Raw genomic sequence first — 25,068 nt, 5'->3', positions numbered from 1 at the left:
CCATGTCACAATTATTCAACCCCTATATAATTGTCATGCGGGTATGGAGGCGGAAGCCGAAGTAGCAGCAAATAAAGTTTTATTAATCAAAACACGAAACACAAAACCCAAGCAAGGCGGAGCCAACACAAATACCACAAATACGTCGCCCTCGGAGGAGCTCGGGAGCGAGACGTCGCCTTCGTAGGTGCTCAGGAGCGAGACGTCGCCTGCGGAGGAGCTCCGGAGCAAGACGTCGCCTTCGGCACAACCTGGGTCTGTGGGGTTGCCCTTGGAGGTCTCTGGGCCTGCGACATCCCGATCAGGTGGCTCTGGGAAGGGCCTGTGGCTGTCCGCCGGTCCTAGGATGGCGATGGAGCTTTCCACAGGGCCTTTATCCACTGCCTTTTCCTCAGAGAGGTCCAGCTATGCGAGGGTGTTTCCCTTCAGACCTGGGCTGGTGTCTTCCCTCTCTGAGGGCCTTGAGACTGCTTGGCCGTCCTTACATGCCCCTGGAGGCTTGATGTCACTTCCAGCGTGACCCTGGGACGAGACGTCGCTGTCGAACGGGCTCAGAAGCGAGACGTCGCCTGGAGTGGAGCTCTGTGACATGACTCCGACTGAAGAGGAGTTCTTTGACATAGCCTCGCCTTCTGAGAGCCTGTGGGGCACGCCGTCGCCTTCAGGGAGACTGTGGGGTGAGCCGTCGCCTTCAGAGGAGGCCGGGGGCGGTGGTTTGACGTCCCTTTCGCAGTCTCGGAGCTGAAGCGAGAACCCATTGGTTCTCGCAAGCGGAACTGTGACCTCTTAGGTGCCCTGGAGCGGAGCTGTGCTCTCTGGGCTGCTCTGGATCGCAGCTGAACCCTCCTGGAGGTTCTGGAGCAGGGTGAAGATCTCCTGGAGGTCCTGGGGCAGAACGGAGCCATCCTGGAGGGCCTGGAGCACGTTAGAGATCCCCTGGAGGATCTGGGGCGGAGCAGAGCCGTCCTGGAGGGCCTGGAGCAGGTTGGAGATTTGGATGGAAACCCTGGTGCAGAACAGACCTCTCCGGGAAGCTCGGGAGCGAAGCCGTGCTCTCGGAAGTGGGGGAGAGATGATGGAGATCTGCCGTCACCATCCCTAATTCCCTTGTGAGAAGCCGGATGAAACGGGCGCATGAGCAGATCTCGCCTCCAGTCACGTCCCACAACCCACTGGCCAGAGAGAGGGATTCTCCAGACAGTAGGGAGATATGGAACGCGATCTTTGCTCTTTCCGAAGGGTAGAGAGACGGGTACGACTCCATATAGCCCTCCACACTCCGTAAGAACAGTGTTGCAAGAACAGTATAAAACACTCCCCACTCAGCCCTGTTGCCGGAGAAGTGAGCCGGGAACTTCAGGCCGTCATCAAGGGGGCGTGGTGCTGCCAAGTACGGCCGAGAAACTGCTGCGAATCTCCGGGTTTTCCCGGAGGCGGAGCTTGGCCGGCGCTTGGTCACTGCCGAGCGAACCTGACCTCCGAGATTCGGTTCGCGCCGGGACCATGGCAGTAATCCGATCATCCTCCTTTTTCCTTTTCTGCTTAAAACACAGTTCTTTTCCTTTTACTCTTTACTTTTTATTTATTTATTTATTTATTTATTTATTGGAACAATCCTTTTCCAGAAATTTTCTTTATTTTTTTTATTTTATTTTATTTTTCTGGGAAAGTCCTCCTCCTTTTCTTTTGTGTCCCTTTCGGGGGTCCTTTATTCTGTCATGCGGGTACGGAGGCGGAAGCCGAAGTAGCAGCAAATAAAGTTTTAATCATCAAAACACGAAACACAAAACCCAAGTAAGGCGGAGCCAACACAAATACCTGCTGCAAAGGGTTATATCCAGTGGTGCGCTCACAGAGCGGCCCACAACAGTTCAAAGTCTGCGAAAAAACCTAAACAACCGTGTCCGTGATCCTTCATTTGCTTCAGCTGTGATGCATATATAAACCCCGACCATGAAGGTGATCAAGGTGAGCTGCAATCATAGGAAAGACAAAGGAGCTTCCACAAAAGCTGAGAGAGGAGATTATTTCATCACATCTGAAGGGCCTTGGGTAAAAGAAGATTTCCAAAAGATTTAACATTCCAAGAGACACCATTGGGAGCATTATAAGGAAGTTCATAACTTATGGAACAGCTGCAAACCTGCCTGGCTGTGGAAGAAAGCTCACAATTTCATCAAATGCCCTTAGCAACTTAGTCAGGACAGCTAAGAAAAAAACCCTTTTGACTGCAAGACAGCTACAGGATGACATGATGAAGGTTCAGGGCTTCAGTGGCAACTATAAGACATGCACTGAATAATCAAGGACTTCATGGCCGGACCCCAAGACGCACTCCACTCTTGACCTCAAGGAACATCAGGAGTTGACTAGAATATGTCAGGAGGAATTAGGATAAAACTACAGAGTTCTCAGAGACAGTTCTATGGACTGATGAAACCAAACTGGAACTTTTTGGACATATGGACCAGTGGTATGTCTGGCGTTCTAAAGGTCAGGCTTATGACCAGAAGAATACCATCCCCACGGTCAAGCACGGAGTTGGGTCAATAATGATGTGGGGCTGTTTTTCTGCGGCAGGAACTGGCAATCTTGATTGTTTACCTGGCATCATGGATTCCCAGAAATACCATGTCATTTTGAAGAAGAACGTGATGCCTTCTGTTGACAAATTAAACCTTGGTGATCATTGGATCTTCTAGCAAGACAATGATTCCAAGCACACCTCCAAATCAACCAAAGCTTGGTTGGGGAAAAGATGCTGGAGTGTCCTGGAGTGGCCTTCTCAGTCACCAGATTTAAATCCAATTGAAAATCTTTGGTGGGATTTGAAGAAGGCAGTTGCAGCACAGAAGCCGTCAAACATCACTGAGTTAGAGGCTTTTGCAAAGATTCCACTCGAGAGGTGTAAGAAGCTTGTCAGCACTTATCGAAAACACTTGTTAGAAGTTATAAAAACTAAAGGGCGCTCCACAAGGTACTGAAGCTGGGGGTTGAATAATACTGCACATGTCAAGTGTTACAAGACTTACAATTTTCATTTGAACTTCAAAGTTAAGTCAACTTCTGTTGTCAATATAACTCAAATATGTATCAATAAATATTGTTTGTTTTTTCACAAATTTTTTTTTTTCCATTTATTTTCATTATCTTTCATCAACATCACTGTATTGTCTATTGAGGTGAGGGGGTGAATATTTCTGATTGCGAGTGTATATATACACACACACACCATATTAATATTAGGGCTGTCAATCAAATTTAAAATATTTAATCGTGATTAATGGCATGATTGTCATGAGTTAACTCAGCATTTTTATCTGTTCTAAATGTACCTTAAATGAATACTTTTCAAGTTTTTAATACTCTAATCAACATAAGCATGGACAAATATGGATGCTTACTGCAAATGTATATATAAATAATGTTTATTATTAGTAAAATGAAACTCAGCATAGAGCATGAAGACAAAATATTTGTATAAATGGTTTAAAGTAATTATGGTATATTAAATTACGTATCATCAGGACAACAAACAGAACCTTTACTATGTTTCCACATGGACGGTTAATGAGATTAAAACGGAGAAACTCTTCTAACTTTCATACGGTTTACTTAATTAGAGAATATTGTTTTTTTTAAAGTAGACATTTTGAGCTTTCTATTAATATATAAATTATTTATGAGAGGCAAATATTCACTAAGATTCAGGTGGTTTTATTTATGTGTCTGGAAAGAGAGATGTCGGAAGCAGAGACGGCAGAGAGCGCACCCTGCCTGTTTTCTTTATTTTACAAAAGCACAGTGTTTTTATGTTATTATGAGTGTATACAGATTACAGAAACAGATTACAGAGTAGACCCTGTACAGATTCGAAATATGTATTGCTGTATTGCTGGATCAAAAAATAATTTGTGTTTGTTTCGGCAAAAAATAAGCAAAAAATCCACAAAACGCGCCGGCCCGTTTGTTGACCCCAGAGGGTTAAATGTGTGCATCATGGCGGATTTTGGTGCTGATATGAGACTTGGCACATCAGTAAAACTAATATTTACTGATTGAAAATAAATTTTCGGTGGAGTTTTTTTTTTTTTTCCGAGTCAAGAAAGGAGGTAGTGAATAAACGTGTGTCTCGTTGAAGATTTTATGAATGGGCAAATGTCCGAAATGTGTGCGTTAATAAAATGAATGCGTAAAAATAAATTTGTGTTAATTTATGTTGATTTTGACAGCTCTAATTAATATATTAATACAAAACGAATTTCAAATTGTGTTACCTAATGAATGTGTCCAGGCGGAAAATCCACCAGATAGAACACAAGCAGACAAAAGAGGATGGTGATCAGGAATGTTTGTTCTCAGTCATGTTAACACACTGACTTCCTCTGTCTCATCCACATTAACCCCAGATGTCTTGTTGCCTTCTGCCTTGCTCATTGTTATCTTCATCAAGTAGCCCACGTCTGTGGTGCGATAGCCGTGCAATGACAGGAAATAGACACATGATGTTTCTCCACCTTCCTCTTAAATATGCCCCACAGGTGCTCAATATGGTTCAGGTCTTAAAACATACTCGGCCTCTCCAATCTCGGCCTCTTATCAAGGCAGTTGTGTGTTTGGGGATATTATTATGTTGGAAAACTGCACAGTTTTTGAAAGGAGGGCATCATGTTCTGCTTCAGAATGTTGGAATCCATGTTTACCTCAATGAACCGAAGCTCCCCAGTACCAGCAGCACTCATGCAACCCCAGACCATCATGTTACCACCACAATACTCGACTGTAGGCAAGACACAATTGTCTTGGTACCAGAGCGTCATCAAACATTCTGGACACCATCTGAGCCAAACAAGTTTATTTTAGTCTCATAAGACCACTGGACATGGTTCCAGTAATTCATGCTCTTGAACAGGTTGTCTTCAGAAAACTGTTTGCGGGCTTCTTGTGAGCCAGCTTCAGAAGAGTCTTCCTTTTGAGATGACGGCCATGCAAACCGACTTGCTGCAGTGTGCGGCGTATGGTATTAGCACTGATAACAGACCTCCTGCTTTTGCAACCTCTAAAGCAATGCTGGCAGCAGTCATGTGTCTGTTTTTTTAAGCCAGCTTCTTTATCTGACACACAGCACGAGGACTCAACTTCTTTGATTGACCCTTGCGAAGCCTGTTCCGAGTGGAACCCATCTTAAAAAACCTCTGTATGACACTGGCCACTGTACTGTAACTCAGTTTCAGGGTGTTTCTGATCTTCTTATAGCCTCGGCCATCTTTGTGGAGAGCTGCAACTCTAATTCTCAAATATTCAGAGAGTTCTTTTCCATGAGGTGTCATTTTAAACATCCAGTGGTCAGTAAGAGAGAATTGTACTCAAAGCACCAAATTCTAACTGCTACATGATGAATAGGAATGTGGCTTTGCATAGTTAAGCGAGGAACAGCTGTTATCACAGGGTGTACTCATTTTTGTTGCCAGATATTTAGAAAATAATGGCTGTATGTTGAGTTATTTTTAGAGGATAGTAAATCTACACTACTGTACAAACTCAGATTGACTACTCTAAAAAATATCCGTTACATTTTTATAGTATTGTCCCTTGAGAATATATACTAAAATAGATGTTTAAATGTGAGGGGTGTAATCACTTTTTTGAGATACTGTATATGATGCCTTCTTTTCGATGTACAAAATCTGTGATTGAGATAAACAAATTGCAAATTGCAGAAAATCACAGTTTACTGTATAATGTCATCAAAGGGAGACAGATAGATAAAGAAACTAATTTTGTTGTTTTTCAAAAACATCATAAATATCCCTATGAAATTCTCAAAATGATAAACAGTCGATCTGTGAAAAGTTGTGTAGGAAGGGAATCAGTAAACAAAACAGAGGACAAATAAACTTTATTAGACAGGAAAATGCTGGCATGCAAGGAATTTTTAATTATCAAAGGAGTATGCAGTTGCTAGCAAGCAAGGCTCTTTAGAAGTTTGAAGATTTTGACCACGGATATGTTTACCTTTGTGTTTCTTTCCCTTCGTTTCGTGTAAAGTAGAAGCTGGCTGAGGACACTAAAAACATGGCAGTTAATCAATAACAGCATACTTTACACACAGGAATATATCATTCTGTTTTAATAATATTATCCTGTCTACAATATCAAGTTCAGTAATAGATTGAAGTAAATGCTTTACACCACAGGATGCCTGTCTCAGTCTGTGAACTGCCTGTGCTTTGGATGAATGACCCTGTGGGTTTCAGGGTTAGGTGTTCAGCATGATGTTTGTAAAAGTTTCGAATGGGTCCTGGGTCTACAACAGTTAGAGATTAATGACGTCCTCTGTGACAAGAAATTGAAAGATTTCTTACAACCTTCTTTGCCAACTGGCCAGTGGGGTAGTCATATTGGAGGCCAGTGATCTAGTGATCAAAGGCAATGATTGGTGATCTAATAACAAGGTTTGAGGAGAATTGGAACCTAGGTGAGTGATAATAAAAAATAAAGTGTCTGGTCATATTCCAGAAGGCTTGATCCAAATGTCTGTAGGCAACCAGACATGGCCCACGTATTCTTTAGGTGGCAGAGTGACAAAGGAAATGATGGGCACACACTGTTCCCACAAGGAAACAACCACTTATTTGGAACCTTACAATTTCTTGACTACAGTCCTGAAAGGTTGAAAGAGAGACATTCAACTAACTTAGTAAAAGATCTTTGGCCTTAACATTTTGTTGAATTTTTTGGACCTTTTTTTGAGGTTTTGGCAAGAGATTCTCTAGATTTTTTTTATTTGTCATAGTTATATGCAGGATACAACTTGCAGTAAAATGAAAATGTATGTATGTCATTGTTTCGAGAAATGGCAATTGTGGCAATCGCATCTCTGAGAATGTCAATAACCACTGCCTAAAGGCAGAGAGGGTTTATACCCGTGTTTCATTTGTAGTGCATTCATACTGGCCTGCATTCAAAGTGCCCTGAAGTGGTGCTATGGAAGTAAAACGTTTTGAAATCTATTCCGTCTACAACTGAATATTCATCCTGTTACTCTACACCTTTGCGGTGCCTGCCATTCATTGACAGTATTCAAAGGCTGAGGAAAATAATAGAGTCCAATTGCTGTGAACACTAGTCTCTTCTATACACCTGAGAAGTAAATCTTCTTGACCAGTCACTTTCATTTTTGGTAAATGGAAATAGGTTCTGCGATAAAACCATGTATTTACAAAATATATTACAGGTAATATAAGGTTTGCAACCAGTGCCCTTTGGCAGAATTCACCATCTTTGTGTTTACATCCATCACTGATATCTTGCATACATTTATTGCAAATGAAACCAGAAGCATTAAGCATAATACCATTGTGCATATGAGTACAAACCAATAAGCAGCTGTATCACTGGAATTTTTAAATAATTATGCAAACAGTGGTTAGTGTCTATTAGGGGGTGTGTGTGTGTTAATGAATTTGGTGTCAAATGCAGGCAGTACTTTACACCACAGAACAAAAGTGCTGTGTACACAGGATTAGTTTTATATGATCAGCTCTGTTAATCCTGTCTTTCATTGTCCTCTTCAAAAGAATTGGAACAGGAAGAACAATTCTTTTGTATTTGCATTGAACTACATGCAAGACATTTGGGGTTTGAATATGAGATGATAGATCAAAATGCCAGGTTTCATTTCCTGATATTTCAGTCTAGATGTTTAAGCAATTTAGAACAGGGCACCCTTTGTTTGTACCCACTTATTTTTCAGCTGATCAAATATATTGGAACATGTGTCTGACAGGTGTGACAAGTTGTCCAGGTGTGTCTTGTTAGACTGACTAAAAGCTGTCTGGTTTTGGTTTTTCACCTGTGTGAAAAGCATAATCCAACATGAAGATCAGAGATCTGTCTAGAGGAGAAAAGCAAGCATCAATCAGAGCCATTGCACAAGCATTGGGCATCGCTAATATAACATTGTCCTGGAAATGTAAGGAACTAGTCATGTACTAACAAGCAGACACTAAACAGGTTGGCCAAGGAAAAGAACAGCAGCAGTTAATGACAGAAACATTTTGAGAGCTTTAATGGAAAATCCAAAAACAGCAGTCAATGACATCAACAAACCACAGGGTAGAGAAGAAGATATCCAGAGTTTGAGAGCAGAAAAATAGAGGTCAGACAGTCAGATGCAAACCTGGTTAGATTGGAATTTGCAAAGAAATACAGAGAGGAGCCTTGTGATTAACCGCTACCATAGTGATAGAAAGGACAAAGTCTTTCATGAGGCTTAGCTCATGACATGAGCTCATCGGTCAAGCTTGGGCATGCCTCTGGAATGGTCTCACTAAGCTTTATTGATGATGTAACTCATGATGGTAGCAGAAGAATGAATTCAGTGAATGAATTAACTTTACAGGGCATACTGTCTGCCAATTTACAGAGCAATGCTTCTAATCTAATTGGGGGAAACTTCATCATGAAGTAGGACAATCCTCCTCTCTCCTTCTCCTCCTTTGGCAAACAGTAGCCCAATTTCCACCGGCACCCTGTTGGCTAACGATACCTGTGGCAGTCGTTGGTAACCTGGTCCTCGACCGATCCGGTATGAAATTCTTATTCGCGATCTGCATATTTGATTTGGCACTCTTTTATCCCTTTTATGCTGGTTGCCCTTCCTATCGCAACCCTCTCCATTAATCCGGGCTTGGGACCTGCACTAAGAGTGCGCTGGCTTGTGCAACCCTAATGTCTGGGTTTAGTTTGTTTGATAGTCTTAGTAAATAGCAAAAACATTTAATTGGTATTGATATTCCAGTGCTTTTAGAAGAGACTGTGATTGCTAATCAGGGATTTTATTTGTGTCTTTGGCATGTCCAAATGAACAATAAGGTTTTAATGATGAAATATGAAAAAAAGATTTTTGTAGATACTGTCAGAAGAATTAGGCCTTTATTCTTTTGTGAAAAGGCCTGAGACATAAAACCGTTTGAAATGGAATGGAGGCTCATTCCATGTCTAGAGAGCCAGAACAGTAAAGTACCGAGATCTTGTGTTACGAGCTTGCTTAGATCTTGTAGAAGGATACGCAAGTCTCCTTGAAGTTGTAGACCCAAGTTGGCATGCAGCTGTGAGAATTGGGGTGGGAACATGAGTATTATCTTGCCATTTAATCCAACTCTAATCGGGTTTGCTTTTTCAATACATTGTAAAGTCTATGCTGTAATGTTTGTAGGTTTCTTTAAACCAGCGCTAAACTTTATTGCCAACATTTTATGCGTGGCGGAAAGAGTATAAAACACATTTATTTAAGGAAAAGTACTGCTAATGTAGTAATTACTAAAAAGTAATGAGTAAATACTACACAGGAAATGTTCTATGTTCTGTTTACCAAAACAATTATCTAGCTTGTAGGTTTGTAACGCTACATAGAATTCATGGTTCGGTTTTTAATTTATGGTTGGTTCAATTTCAGTATGGTTAAGGGGGAGAAAACCTAAAATTGCTTCTCATTTAATATTAACATTTGTGAACAACATTTTTAAAACAATGTGAAATAAAATGCCTGCCTGATTAAATATTTTAAAATTATGTTTTATAATATTTAATAAAAATAAAATAGAATAAATTAAATTCATGCATTACGCTTTTTTATTATATTGATTACATTCAGTAAACAATTGTCACAAATTAAAGTGATTAAATAAAATTGAATAAATGGAAAAATTTAAATAGTTTACATTTGTTAGACCCTATTTGGGTAAAATGTGTATGTAAGTGTGTGTGTGTGTGTGTGTGTGTGTGTGTGTGTGTGTGTGTGTGTGTGTGTGTGTGTGTGTGTTTCTAATATTTAAGATATGTTCTACATAACTGTTCCACTTATTTCAGCATAGTTTAACAAATGTCTTCATTCCTTCCATTCTTTATCCATTTACTGCCCCGATATGCAGAAGTCTCAGGATTTTCTCCTTTTAAGAGAAATTTATGAAACTGGACATAAAACGCCAAAGAATTCATTTAGTTAGCATTAGCCGCTAGCTACTTCTTGGTCATGCATGCACAAAACGAATCTTATTTCTGGTACGGAGTGAGTAGACACTGCTGTTTCTTTTGAAGCAGTGAAGCTAAAGATATGGAAAAAGTATTTGGAACACCTGATTTTTCCAGCCATATCTGGGTTCTCCCCAAACTGTTACCACAGAGTTGGAAGCATATTGGATGATTTAGTAGGTGGTAGCGTTACATTTTCCCTTCCCTTAAACTAGAAAACCCAAACCCACGCTTACCTATGCAAAGCCACATGTCCTATTTACCATGTTCATGTTATCTGCTTGACAGGACCATACAAATTTGTGTAAGAAAACCATACAAACTTGTATTAGAGCAGTTAAAAATTGTTGCTATTGGAACAATTCTCTCATACTGACCACTGGATGTTCAACCTGGCACCTCGTGGAAAAGACTCTCCAAAGATTTGTGAATTAGAATTGTTGTCCTCCACAAAGATGGACGAGGCTATAAGAAGATCAGTCACACCCTGAAACTGAGTTGCAGTACAGTGGCCAGGGTCATACATAGGTTTTCAAGATGGGTTTCACTCGGAACAGGCTTTGCAATGGTCAATCAAAGAAGTTAAGTACTCGTGCTGTGTGCAGATTCTGCTTCAAAAAACAGATGCATGAGCGCTGCCAGCATTGCTTTAGAGGTTGCAGAACCAAAACGGTCCACTCGTCAGTGCTCAGACTATATGCCACACACTGCCACACACCCGTCTCCAAGAAGGAAGCCTCTTGATAGCTCACAAGAAAGCCCGCAAACAAATTTTCTGAAGAACCTGTCCTAGAGCATGAATTACTGGAACCATGTCCTGTGGTCTGATGAGACTAAGACAAACGTGTTTGGCACAGATGGTGTCCAGCATGTGTGGTGACGCCCTGGTGAGGAGCACCAAGAAAGCATGGTGGTGGTAGCATCATGGTCTGAGGCTACATGAGTGCTGCTGGTACTGGGGAGCTTCAGTTCATTGAGGGAAACATGGATTTTGATTTTGATTCTGAAGCAGAACATGATGCCTTACCTTTAGAAACTGGGCCGAACGACAGTTTTCCAACATGAAAATTACTCCAAACACACCGCCAAGATGACAACTGCCTTGCTGAGGAAGCTGAAGGTGAAGATGATGGAGTGGCCAAGTATGTCTCCAGACCTGAACCTTATTGAGCACTTGTGGAGCATCCTTAAGGGAAGGTGGAGAAGCGCCATGTGTCTAACATCCCGCAAACTCCGTGATATCATTGTGGAGGATCCCAGCAACAACCTGTGCAGCTCTGGTGAATTCTTTGCCCAGGAGGATTAAGGCGGTGCTACATAACAATAATGCTTACACAAAATATTGACACTTTTGACATGTTCACTTAGGGTGTACTCACATTTGTTGTCAGCTATTTGGGCAATAATAGCTGTATGTTTAGTTACTTTCAGAGGACAGTAAATCTGTACTATAAATTGAATGAACTGACTGTTTATTTACTCTGTAAATACAAGGAATACATTTTTCTAAATCATGGACAATTTCTATGTTTTGATTATATTCAAAAAGGTATTTCTACAGTACATTATGTCCTCAAGTATTTAGTTATTATTATTGTTATTATTATTATTTTACTTAATCATTTAGACATACCATGTTCATAAAATATACAATTGTTATTATATGATTGAAAGCAGACTTTATACAGTTTATTGCAAACTCTATTAGTTTAGAGTTTTTGTACATTTAGGCTGTTCTCTGTGGACGGTGTGTGTGTGTTTGTGTATATATATATATATATATATATATATATATATATATATATATATATATATATATATATATATATATATATATATATATATATATATATAAAAATAAATAAGGTCACAACCTGCAAACTTTCTGAGAAGTTCTAGTGCTCTGCCATCTCTGTTATCCGTCTCTGCATTGTTGTTAATGGCAGTGCATTAACAAGATAAAACCAAAGGTACTCATCCAGCACATTCTTTCTCTTGCTCAATCTTTGCATAGAGGTTTTTTTGTTTGTTTTTTTTGTACAATTTTCTTATCTGTCTCATAATGTTATTGGAGAAGGCTGAATAAAGCCTCTAACTGACTGCTAAATGTGTTATTGTGTGACCTGCTTTAGATGCTACAGATAAACGGTTCTGTGTTTGGATGAATAACTGCGAAAACACATAAATCTAAGACGCGCAAGCCCGGGCTGATTTGCGTGATTTTGCAATGTTTTATTTTGATCAGTGCAACTTTACGAAACAGGTTCATTTTTATGAATTTTAAAATCATATGATGTGGAATAATAATCATAATATGATGCTTTATCTTTTCATATACAGTCCCCATTACAAACTGCGAAGTGAAGAATGGAATGCAACCCAGGCAGGGATCCAACATAGACAGAGAGCAAACAAGGGAGGTAGAAAGACAGAGAGACTGTGAGAGAGAGAGAACAAGAGAGAACGAGAGTGAGAAAGCGTAAGACACTGAGTCAAGAGAGCAGAAGAGGAGGAGGAGGAGGGCAAAAGAGTTGAGAGGAAAGAAGAATGTCAGCTAAGGAATTTCCAATAGCTTTTGCTCAAGTATATATATTAAGTGTATATATTAAAAAAGAAAAGCGTAATAGAGAGACTACAGAGAGATACATACACACATGCATAAACACACCCTAACAAGCCAACCATGCACTTCATGCATCTTGGATAACAAAAAGCAGGATCGTCTCTTGAGCTGCTGCTTTTCCTAGAACCGTTCCCAAATGCAGTCCCTGTCTGACAGACAAACCCTTATGCTTTACTCCAGAGCTGAGAGTGGTGAAAAGTTAAAAAGAATCAAAGACATTGTTTGACTTGGTTTTAAATGCTAACTACAATCTGTAGTTAGAAGTTTGGATGTTGAGTATATTTGGCATGCTAGGCGTTTGTGTAATATAGAGAATTCTAAGTCTACACTTGTGGATAGTATATAGAGAGCTCTAAATCCACACATATGGATATTATATAGAGAGCTCTAAATCCACACATATGGATATTATATAGAGAGCTCTAAATCCACACATATGGATATTATATAGAGAGCTCTAAATCCACACATATGGATATTATATAGAGAGCTCTAAATCCACACATATGGATATTATATAGAGAGCTCTAAATCCACACATATGGATATTATATAGAGAGCTCTAAATCCACACATATGGATATTATATAGAGAGCTCTAAATCCACACATATGGATAGTATATAGAGAGCTCTAAATCCACACATATGGATATTATATAGAGAGCTCTAAATCCACACATATGGATAGTATATAGAGAGCTCTAGGTCTACACTTGTGGATAGTATATAGAGAGCTCTAGGTCTACACTTGTGGATAGTATATAGAGAGCTCTAGGTCTACACTTGTGGATAGTATATAGAGAGCTCTAGGTCTACACTTGTGGATAGTATATAGAGAGCTCTAGGTCTACACTTGTGGATAGTATATAGAGAGCTCTAAATCCACACATATGGATATTATATAGAGAGCTCTAGGTCTACACTTGTGGATAGTATATAGAGAGCTCTAGGTCTACACTTGTGGATAGTATATAGAGAGCTCTAGGTCTACACTTGTGGATAGTATATAGAGAGCTCTAGGTCTACACTTGTGGATAGTATATAGAGAGCTCTAAATCCACACATATGGATATTATATAGAGAGCTCTAGGTCTACACTTGTGGATAGTATATAGAGAGCTCTAGGTCTACACTTGTGGATAGTATATAGAGAGCTCTAGGTCTACACTTGTGGATAGTATATAGAGAGCTCTAGGTCTACACTTGTGGATAGTATATAGAGAGCTCTAAATCCACACATATGGATATTATATAGAGAGCTCTAGGTCTACACTTGTGGATAGTATATACAGAGCTCTAAATCCACACATATGGATATTATATAGAGAGCTCTAGGTCTACACTTGTGGATAGTATATACAGAGCTCTAAATCCACACATATGGATATTATATAGAGAGCTCTAGGTCTACACTTGTGGATAGTATATAGACAACTCTAGGTCTACGCTTGTGGATAGTATATAGAGAGCTCAAGGTCTACACTTGTGGATAGTATGTAAATAAACCTAAATCCACACTTATGGAGAGTATATGAATAGCTCTAAATGCATTCTTTTCATTCTTTTGCACTCAATTCATTCTTTTCCTTTTTTTAAATTCCAATATTAAGTGAAAAGAAAACATTTGTGCCAATGAACACCTTAGCTGTTAGTTTGTATTGATAATATTTGCTGTAGTATATTTTCGACCTTGTAGTTAACATGAACTATTTTAGACTTGAATTTTGACTATTTTTGTACAAATATGATAAATATGCATTCCAGGTACTCTGCTTTATCCCTTTTTCTTCTTCTTCTTCTTCTTTTTTTTTTTTTTTTTTTTTAGCTCAGGGCATTTCTACAAGCAGACAATTACATCATTTACCGTTTTTAATACAAATTGTATTTAGTTTAATTCAGTTTTATTTGTATAGTTCTATTAAGTGAAAAAAAAGTATGTTCATAAAATAATTGATGCATGAAAAGGTTAAAGTTAATTTGAGAATAGTGAAATAGTGAAATAATCACAATGATTCCAAATGTTTTGTATCAAACCTCAATCAAATGGATTTAATGAACACAAATGTGTTCCCTCTTTGCTAATGCAATAATTTGGTAATAATTTTCCTCACAGCACTGTGCACAAAACATGGAACAAATTGTAACAAAAAATATGAATAAAAAACAGCACTTGAAGAGGAAATATGCATGTGCTGGCACCTCTGAGATCTGTGTAAGGCAAGTTGAGTAGCATTAATGTATCTAGTAGTAAAAGAGGCATGCTACTGTTTTAAAGTTTGGTTTTAGCAACAATAAAGCTGTTTTAACAGCAGGTGTAATCTGTAAAATGCTTATATGGACTGTTACATACTGCTGACTTGTGTCCTGTAGCTGTAGTAAACATGCCATACACTAGATTAATGGGACTCAGTGTTTATCATGTACACTGGTATAAATGTGAGACTTTGCTTATTATTCATCCTCAGTTGAGGATGAAGTTCTTTTCATTCCCCATTCATAAAATGTTATACTTAACTTTTTTCAATCTTCTATTATTTTTGATATTCTTGTCTGGAAAACACTATAGGACTCATTTTTGTCAAAACACATTCTTATGAATGACCATGCACAGTTGCAACATAGCCTAAAGGGAGAAACAAGGAAAAGACAAACAACCAAGAATGTCACAGGAAGTAAAACACAACAGGAGGCATCGTTTATTATGTGTGTGTTGAGAAACAGAAGTCAGCTCGGAATGTTCTCTGGACTTTATTTTCCCGGTACATTGGACTGTTGTAAATGTTTTGTTTTGTAGTGTTGTGAAGTACTTCATGTAAGTATTTCTTCTAGAGGATGAAAGATAGAGGGCAGTGTTTAGTCCTCAGCTTTTTCGATGAAATACTCCAAACTGCTTGCCTGCAATCTGCTTGTCGTTTGTAAATCTCTTTTAATTTACAATAGAGTGTGCAGAATTTTTAGACTAACCTCTTTAGGGTTTTCATGATGGAAATCTTCTACTGCAAGGTGCTGCATGAAACCTTCACGGCTTCCCATAAGGTACAAACCGGAGAACCGGAGTTTAAGGGGGTTTATTTGTAGTACCGTATTTTTCGGACTATAAGCCACTACTTTTTTCCCATGTTTTGAACCCCGCGGCTTAAACAACGAAGCGGCTAATTTATGAATTTTTCCTGGGTTTTTCCTGGTTTCACAAACTTCATGCCAAAAAACTGAGCACCAAAACATTAGACTAATGAAATTTCCGAACGGAAACGAAAAAAACACACCTCACCTGTGTTTAGAGCTGTACTGCATCGGGAGAAAAAAAGTTTTTTTTTTTAACGCACGACGATGCCAAAAGATAAACTCCCGAGAGAAATAGTTGTGAAAGGAAGGAGGAAGACAGTGAACAATGACTTTCTTGGTCGGCTACTGTTTAGATACAAGCCGTTGTAACGCGTTGAGTCTGGGTGAAGGGAGAGCTCGCTAACTCCAGTTGCAACAGAAATCATATAAGCACAGACAGGTTTGAAAATAATACTCAGAAAATAATAAGGACATATTCCAACGGTCTTGCACACATGCAGTAATAGCGGAAAAATGCAGTGCCAGGCTATTCCCAAAATACCGCTATGCTCCTAAAGGAAGCGCAACATATTTCACCCGTTGCACCGTGTAACAGACACTGTCTTTCGGTAAAGCCTGGGTAAAGGTCATTAGTTTCAGTGTATACACTGCGGCTTATAGACAGGTGCGGCTTATTCATGTTCAAAATAAAAATATTTGTAAAATTCGGCTTATATATGGGTGCGCTTTATAGTCCGGAAATTACGGTAGTTTTTGTCCAATTTGTTATACGAAACAGAAATGACCACAGATTAAAAATCCCAAAATGTCCTGTTAAGAAATTCCCCTCCACGTTATGGCTTTAATGTATGCAATGTGAGGTGTACAATTACTTTCCCAGCATCATACGTTCCATGACTCCCATTAAACTCAACTATCCAACATTTAGCATCCTGTAGGTTTATTTTGGAGTAGGTTTGGTTTGGGAGCGGGTTGCTAAGGCATGTTATAAACATGTAACTAACAGCAGTAGCTGCAACAGAATGTAACATGCAGCATATAAGTAGTAGGATACAAGTGCATATTTATTTAGTTACATTTAAGTTATTATTATTAGGGCTGTAGCAATTCCATGAGTAACTCGAGCAATTAGATTACAAAAATTCATTGAGGCAAATTATTTTGCTTCATTTGGTCCATTTAACGAAAGACGCAGCACTGTGTTTTACACGGACCATTATTACTGACGCACTACCCACTAAACTCTGAACCTCGGTGGACTGGTAACACAGAATAAAGGAATGGGGAGAAAACAGCAAAGGGGCGAGGAGAAAATTCAGGCCAAAGAAAACACCAGAAACTTTCCAATAAACTTTCCAATAAAACATAAAGAAAACACTCTACAGTGGGGTTACTGTTTTTAAAGTAATTTGAAATGCATTTTGTAAATTTATTTTTATATACAGTTCATTCAAAAAGTCCCTCATCCTCGTAAAGCAGGTAGGGGAGCACGTTTTTAAAGCTGGCAATAAATACATGGATTTAGTCGAAAAATTTCAAGCAGCTTTTCCAGAGACAAAAAAAAAACCACATTACGAAACGCAAGATTTAATAAATAAATACATGAGTGAGAATAATTATGAGTTTTATTAAACAAATAGTTTCCCATAACCTACTCTACACGGCCACTGCAGAGGGACTTTTTGAACACACTATATTTGTATTTTGATCTAATATGCCCATTAAATGCACTTAATAGGTTTTGTTTTCACCAATATACTTGTATGCAATTTTAGCAAGAAAAAAAAAAAATTTGAAACAGAAAAACAAATGACTTGGTAATTTTAAGAGACCCGTCTTATTTTCTCTCTAATATATCTTTATATTATCTTTATTATATCTAAATATATCGTATTTTTCTCTCTTGTTTTCTCTTTCTCTCTCTTATTGCTCTTTAATAAAGAAAAAGTTTTTATACCTGATTACTCGATTAATCGTTGGAATAATCGTTAGAATAATCGATTACTAAAATAATCAATACTAGCAGCCCTAATTGTTACAGTACAACACACAAGTTTGAGAACACAGGCAAATAGCATTAGATTAAGGTAATATCCAAAAGAACGGGAAAACATGCCAGCTCCTGCAGCAGGAAGTTCAACTGGAAAAACGAAGTATCTCAAACAGGCAAAAGTTTCATTTGCAATGTCTCGTCAGTGACACTAATACTGACGAGACATTGTGATAAAACAAAGGTATACCTGTAAGAAAATGAATCAGTGCAGATGCACACACCTGGGTAATCAGCATATTAGAAAAGTCAGAAAGCAATGCAAACCTGAACACATGTAACTTGTCATCATGGGAACCAGATCACGGATGGGAAGGAAGGATTTATGATGCAAAAAACACTTGTGCATCTAGGACTCTAGGAACATTTCTTAATAATGAATTCTGGGAAATTCTTAGGCTCTAAAAAGAGCACTTAACACATATCCTAGGAAACCTTAGACTGGAACACTTTAAATCTAGTGATCACTGAAACACTGGACCTCAGAAACTGCAGGATTGCAAGAACTCTATCTCAAAGTTCTATAACAGCATTTTCTTACTTCCAGTGACTCTTGCTTATTTGATACACTAAATGCCCTTGTCTCTGTAACAGCACTTTTAGTGAATGTTTCTACACTGGAGATAAAGCTGAATACTTATCTGTGTGTTTATCACTGCTTGAATGGTGCTCAGCAAGTCTTAATGCAGGCCCCAAAAGCTTTTACCAAATTCAACCCCATTAGGTCAGTGTAAATGTCGCATACTTGGTTTCCCGGTGGGACTGTTTAAACTCTTATACCGCATGAGTGCTTCCTGTCATTAGACTCTTTAGATAAGACGGGGCAATGTGGGCGTTGGACGGATGTGCCCATTTTTTTTTTTTTTACTAATCTTGGACTAGCTTTTTTTTTAATATATATATATATATGTGGGTAAATCGAAATATAAGTCACATCAGCAGGAGCTTAGCGTATACACATTATCCCACCTTGCTAATCTGAAAAGCTTTAGTCAGTAAAGCTAATCTTGATATTATCAGATTTAGAACATCTTAAAAATCTTGGTCTTTAGTATTTGTACACAAACACCTGCCATGAAACTAGCATTCAAAATTTGGATGGTATTAAATGAATAAAAAATGGCACAAAATGAAAGCTGTGGTATGGCCTAGTTATTTCTCAAGTAACATGGAATTTTTATTTTGGTATTGCTTTTATTTTAATAAAACTATGTGAGCAAGGAATAAAACATGACAAATAGGAAAGGGTGTATTGTCATATGTACAGGAAACATTTTATTACACCATACAAGGAAATTCTCAAGCAGCCTATGACAAAGTAAAGATAAAAGGAAAACAGACAAAGACATACATTTTTTTATATGTACCGTATTTTTCGGACTATAAGCCGCTACTTTTTTCCCACGTTTTGAACCCCGCAGGTTAAACAACGAAGCGGCTAATTTATGGATTTTTCCTGGGTTTTTCCCAGTTTCACAAACTTCAAGCCAAAAAACTGAACCCCATAACATTAGACCAATGAAATTTCCGAACGGAAACGAAAAAACGCACCTCACCTGTGTTCTGAGCTGCACGGCATCAGGAGAAAAAACTTCCACCGGGTGATTTTTAAACGCATGACGATGCCAAAAGAAAAACTCCCGGGAGAAATAGTTGTGAAAGGAAGAAGGAAGACAGTGAACAATGACTTTCTTGGTCGGCTACTGTTTAGATACAAGCCGTTGTAACGCGTTGAGTCTGGGCGAAGGGAGAGCTCGCTAACTCCAGTTGCAACAGAAATCATATAAGCACAGACAGGTTTCCAAAACTCGTGCTTTTTTATTTTTCTTGGCAACAGCGTTACGGGTTAGTCAAAGAAACTTAGAACTGAGCATCAGAAAATAATAAGGACATATTCCAACGGTCTTGCACACATGCAGTAATACCAGAAAAAATGCGGCGGCATGCTATTCCCAAAATGCCGCTCTGCTCTTAAAGGAGCCACAACATATTTAACCCGTTGCACCGTGTAACAGACACTGTCTTTCGGTAAAGCCTGGGTAAAGGTCATTAGTTTCAATGTAGACAAAAAATCTTTGTCAAATTCAGTGGGTGCGGCTTATATATGGGTGCGCTTAATAGTCCGGAAATTACGGTAGAAAGATTTGAGCTCATCCGAAAGCTGGAGTAAGAACACAGGGTCAGCGACAGTACGGCACCCCTGGAGCAGGTAGGGTTGAGTGCTTTGCTCAAGGGATTGACCCCCTGACCTTATGAGCAAAAATCTCGAGCCTAAAGTAGTGATATTTTTGATACTGGTGTTATATCGAGAGGATTGCTTCTCTTATTAAAAAATATCAATCCTCCCTCCAAATAGTTCAATATTCACTAATATATCACTAACCATCTCATATATTGTCATCATTACATTCTGAGAGAATCTTGTAACAAAAGACAGTTGATTGTAGTCAGTTTAATATTGATGGCTTACAAAAATGCTGTCGAAATCGATTACTATTAATGATACCGGTCTTGAAAGTACTTGGTATGGGATTGAAAAAGAAAATTTGTTGTATCACTGTCCCTAATGTTGGCTAGCCATGATTAGCTAGCTTGCAATAATTTGTACATTGCCTTTAAATACCGCTAGGAAAACTAGTAAAGTTTACTAGTAAAATTGTCTTCCTTTTTTATCTTCATTTGAAGTTTTGTATTTTAAGTAATTATTATATTATATTACATTTATATTTGCGGCATTATATCTAGCCATGTCTGATGAGGATGTCACTAACGCTACTGTAGTAACTGTTACAGTGAACTTTTTGCTAGATTTGGAAGTGAAGTGATCCAAACAGTGTCATCTCGGTGCAGGTATAAAAAAAACAAATAAAAATACTCTTGGAATGCTGCTTGTCCAATTCATATTAGAACTTGTTGAAAAAAAGGGGGTTTTATAAAGCAAAGTTTAACAGATTGACTTTTCTTTTTTTAATACAACTGCACAGCAGAGAGTCTTTTATTCAACTTTATATCACTGTGAATTACCAATGATTTCCGATTTTATTAATGAATGACACTTTACCCCTTTGTTATGATTTGTACTTAGAACATCAGACACTTAAGTAATAGCTGGATTAATGTTTATCTCTGATAAACGACATCATTCCCTCACTATTCTCCCCTCTGTCTTTCATAAACACAGCTTGTTTTATTCTACTAATAAACCAGAAGTTGTAAGCTCTTTTGTCCTGAAGACTTTCTTGTGCTGGGATTATTACAAAGTGCTTATACCTGAGATACCTTCTAGAAATGTCTCCTAAAAAAATCATTTTTACATCAATGATGATATGATGTACATATCCCTTTTCTCCCTTATTGTGTCATTGGTGATGTTGAGCAGCCACAATACAAGTCTCTGAATGAGCTGTTATTATACAAACAATAACGCAGCAGAACTAGCATATTTATTTTATGCTACTTTTTAAGTTATGCTAATTGTTTTATGTTAATGTTCATGTTAATGCTGGAACTAGTTGAGCTGTTAAACAAAAATGCAACCTTGTGACCCTTGAGGTTCAATAATACATGTGCACTGTGGTATGAAGTAAAATCATTAACACATTTTAGAATTTATCATCATGTGGTATAATATAATTTAGCTTACCAGGCTTCAGCTACAAATGTGCATGTTTGCAGGTCCAGAGAAAACCTTACTTAAATGTTTTTGTACTTTATTCCTTCTGTGTGGATTTTTAAAGCCACCTTTGGCTTATGTATATAAATCATTCACAGTTTGTGTGTGTGTGTGTGTGTGTGTGTGTGTGTGTGTGTGTGTGTGTGTGTGTGTGTGTGTGTGTGTGTGCGTGTGTGTACAGGTAGAGGTGGGTGGGAAAGCCGGGTCTCTACAGTGCCCCCTGCTGGTCGGGGATGAAGTGGTCATCATCAACGGTGTTGAGCTGAGTGGGTTCAGACAAGAGGCCATCTCTCTGGTCAAGGGATCCTACAAAACACTTCAGCTCACAGTGCGAAGGTCAGAAAACATACTTCCTGACATACATACACACACCTCAAGCCACACACTTCCTGCCAAGAAATATTTGGTTAAAATGCTGGCCATGCTTTCTGTAATACAGTGTATTCTGCCATGACTGATTTAGTTGATCAAATCTGGAAATTGAATACATGGTATTAAGAGGCTCTGGCAGGAACACTGTGAACCGTTAATTCTTTGAGGAAATACTTTAGAAGTGTGTAAGTGTTTGTGTGTGTCTGTGTGACTGTGTTGACAGAGACAAGAAATGCAGTATGTATAATTATGCCCATTAAAATTGACACATGGAACACAACACACACACACACACATACACACACACACACACACACACACACACACACACACAGTGTAGGGCAGCCTGGGTAGACGTAATAATGCTGTAGTGATTTCCCATTGGTGTGAGTGACATTTTAAGGTATTTTGTTTTGGTTGAAGATACAGTGATTTTGTATCTTATTTTGATTGGTTAAAGGAATAGCAATGTTATAATTGAAGCTTTCTGGTTGATGGTAAGTCTCTGATATTAATAAGACATGCTGACTGGTAGAATCTTCTGCAATGTTTAACAATGGTGCAATTGAATAGATCATGGCACAACATTTCCAACCAGGCAAACCCAAAGTCAATGTTTCTTTTACTCAATATTTCTACTCACAAACTCTGGACCGTTTTCTCAATCTAGAGTTCAGCATGTTACGATAAATCACCATGGCTGCTCACAGCATGAACAGTAAACAAAGTATCACTTCACACCAAATATGGAGACGGCCATGTTTTCCCCCCACTTTGTGGCTGAGGCATTCAAACTTGAACATGGTGGAAATTAAATTGTAATTCCGAGTTCTACCTTTCTTTTTTGTGTGAGCATTGTTAAATCATTCGGTCTGGTAGATTGATATTACAGTTTTAAAAAGATCTGAGTGGGTGAAGAGGAGTAATGTTTCTTTTGGTGTACTGGTTTTTTTCAGACGTTCAGATTGGTGAAAATGTCTGTAATGGTTCGGTGTGTTCTCTCTCACACACACACACACACACACACACACACACACACACACACACACACACACACACACACACACACACACACACACATACTCAGACATGACATTTCTCAGGCTTAGTAAAATAGTAATAAAGCCAGGCATTGTTTGTCACCTGTGTGGCTGTGCGAGTGGGTGAAAATGGGGGAGCGGAAGGAAAGAACCACAGAGAGAATTTGAGAGGGTAAGAATAGATGGCTGGTGAGCATCCTGAAGAGAATAAGGAGCTTTCGTTTTGATCAGTTTTAATAAGCACTTGGTATTGGTGAGGGTTATGAGTGTATCTTTAGAACACTGAGCGTAAGGCGGAAATTCAAAATGGATTAATCTTTCAGAGGGGATTGAAGTATAGTATAGTAAGTATATATTTATGAACAATTAATGAAAGTGTTGTTTTTTAGTGTTTAATACAATTAAGGACGTTAAACACTTTGCATTGAAATGACCATACAAAAAACATGGAGCAAACTGCCCACACAGCAGATATCTCCTGCCTGCCCTTTTCTCCTTGCGGACTGTAACAGCAGGCTCTCAGAATATAAATTACATTAAGTCAGGCTCTTGGACCATATGCGGCCTTCTATCAGTCCTGTGGCAGCCCAAGAGGGATTTTAAGAATGATACAAATCTGGCCCAATATAGAGAAAATAGATGAAATTCGCTAAATAACCATAGGGTGTCGCTATTACATGCAACCAAGGCAGTTAGTCAGATGTACGTAATCATATGAAGGGGCTAAAAACAACAAACTATTGTTGATCACATTTTGGTAAATCACTGCACAAAGAAAACGGAAAGTAAAAAGTGAATGCAGGAGATTTCAGACATTTTGGGGAAATGTATATTTCTTCACTGAGGTCAGCGGGAAATGTATCTGTTTAATTTGCCAGGAGTGCGTTGCGGTGATGAAGGAATGTAATAAAAAAAACATCAGTCTTTCAAATCTTACACTGCTGCCAAGCACAATCAAAAGGTGAAACAATTTTTTTTTCATGCTAATTAGCCACAAGAAAATTCTACATTAGCTAGTTATGAGGTAGCTCACCTAATAGCGTGACTTGGAAAACCCTTCACTGCAGGCGGATTTATAAAGGAGTGTCTGATGAAAGTTGCCACTATAAATTGCCCAGAAAAGATGCAAGACTTGCGAACATTTTCAGTGATGATGCTGAATAAATCCACTGAGAGCCATTCTGACAGACAGTCATCTCTGTGATCTGCTTCACACACACACACACACAAAATGCTTTACACACACAAATGTAATGAATATTTCGTAAAACATTGTCATTTCATATCAATAAATCATCATGAAATCAACAAGACATTCAAAAAATGAATAAATAAAAATAAAAATTGTACTGTTGCCTGAAGTTTTATAAAAATTTAGTTTTAAGTTTGTTTCAAAGTTTTAATTTGCTTTAATGAAAATCATTTACATACAACTTTAATGATTGATACATGAAACCAATTACTGGTAAAGGGTATACCCATGTGCCAGGTTTCGAGTGAAATCTCTAGCATATACACAAACACACCTACAGCCAGCTGAGCCTGACATCAGTGTCTGTGTGGACTCTGACATCATCATTCAGAGCTGCTAACGAACATGAGACCACTTTAAGGACACTGTATTTGAATAGGACTAAATGAACTGTTTAGAGCAATGAAGTTTAGAGTTTGAGCAAATAGAGATTCGTTGGACTTTTCTCAATAGTTTTCCCCAGAGTTGCATTACAAAGCTACCAGAACATTACACTTTTTTTTTTAAGTTTTGTAATAGTGTTTTTGCTGCATTTTAAGCGGGGAAAATCTGTGTGTACGATGCAGCTGAGTTTGAGATCATATATTATATGGCCAAAACTTTGTAAACGCCTGACCATCAAACCCATATGTGGGTCTTTCCAAAATGTAAGACTTTACATTAGAAGCACAGTTTTACCACGTTATTTTATACGGTAGACGTCGATAGACAATAGAAAATTTCCCTACACTGTAACTAAGGGTTCCAAACATTTTCTAGTATGACAGTGGTCTTGTGCACAGCTTCATGAAGATGTGGTTATCCAGGGTTGGTGTGAAAGAAATTGAGTTGCCTGCACAGACCCATGGCTTCAATCTATTATTTATTAAACACCTTTTGCATAATTTAAAAGGCTTATTGCCTCCCAAGCCTACAACATAAGCGACCATGCTAATGCTTTTGTGGCTAAATGGGTA

The 25,068-nt window shown here is 38.5% G+C and overlaps 1 protein-coding gene and 1 long non-coding RNA gene across 5 annotated transcripts in view; one reads left to right on the top strand and one right to left on the bottom strand.

Annotated features, from left to right (window-relative positions):
* Positions 1–25,068, bottom strand: part of LOC310739423 — a 195,388-nt gene that overhangs the window by 54,672 nt on the left and 115,648 nt on the right. The window lies entirely within an intron of this gene.
* shroom3 (shroom family member 3) overlaps positions 1–25,068 on the top strand; it is a 95,331-nt gene that overhangs the window by 10,233 nt on the left and 60,030 nt on the right. For all 4 annotated transcript variants that reach the window (XM_083565326.1, XM_083565325.1, XM_083565327.1 and 1 more), the window contains exon 2: positions 21,630–21,784. In XM_083565326.1, the coding sequence (XP_083421452.1) occupies positions 21,630–21,784 (155 nt within the window). The remainder of the gene's footprint in view (positions 1–21,629; positions 21,785–25,068) is intronic.

The sequence above is a fragment of the Silurus aristotelis genome (assembly GCF_946808225.1).
Source record: "Silurus aristotelis genome assembly, chromosome: 16".
In the NCBI taxonomy this organism is placed as follows: Eukaryota; Metazoa; Chordata; class Actinopteri; order Siluriformes; family Siluridae; genus Silurus; species Silurus aristotelis.
The sequence above is the reverse complement of the archived record's forward strand: the minus strand, read 5'-3'. Positions and strand labels throughout refer to the sequence as shown.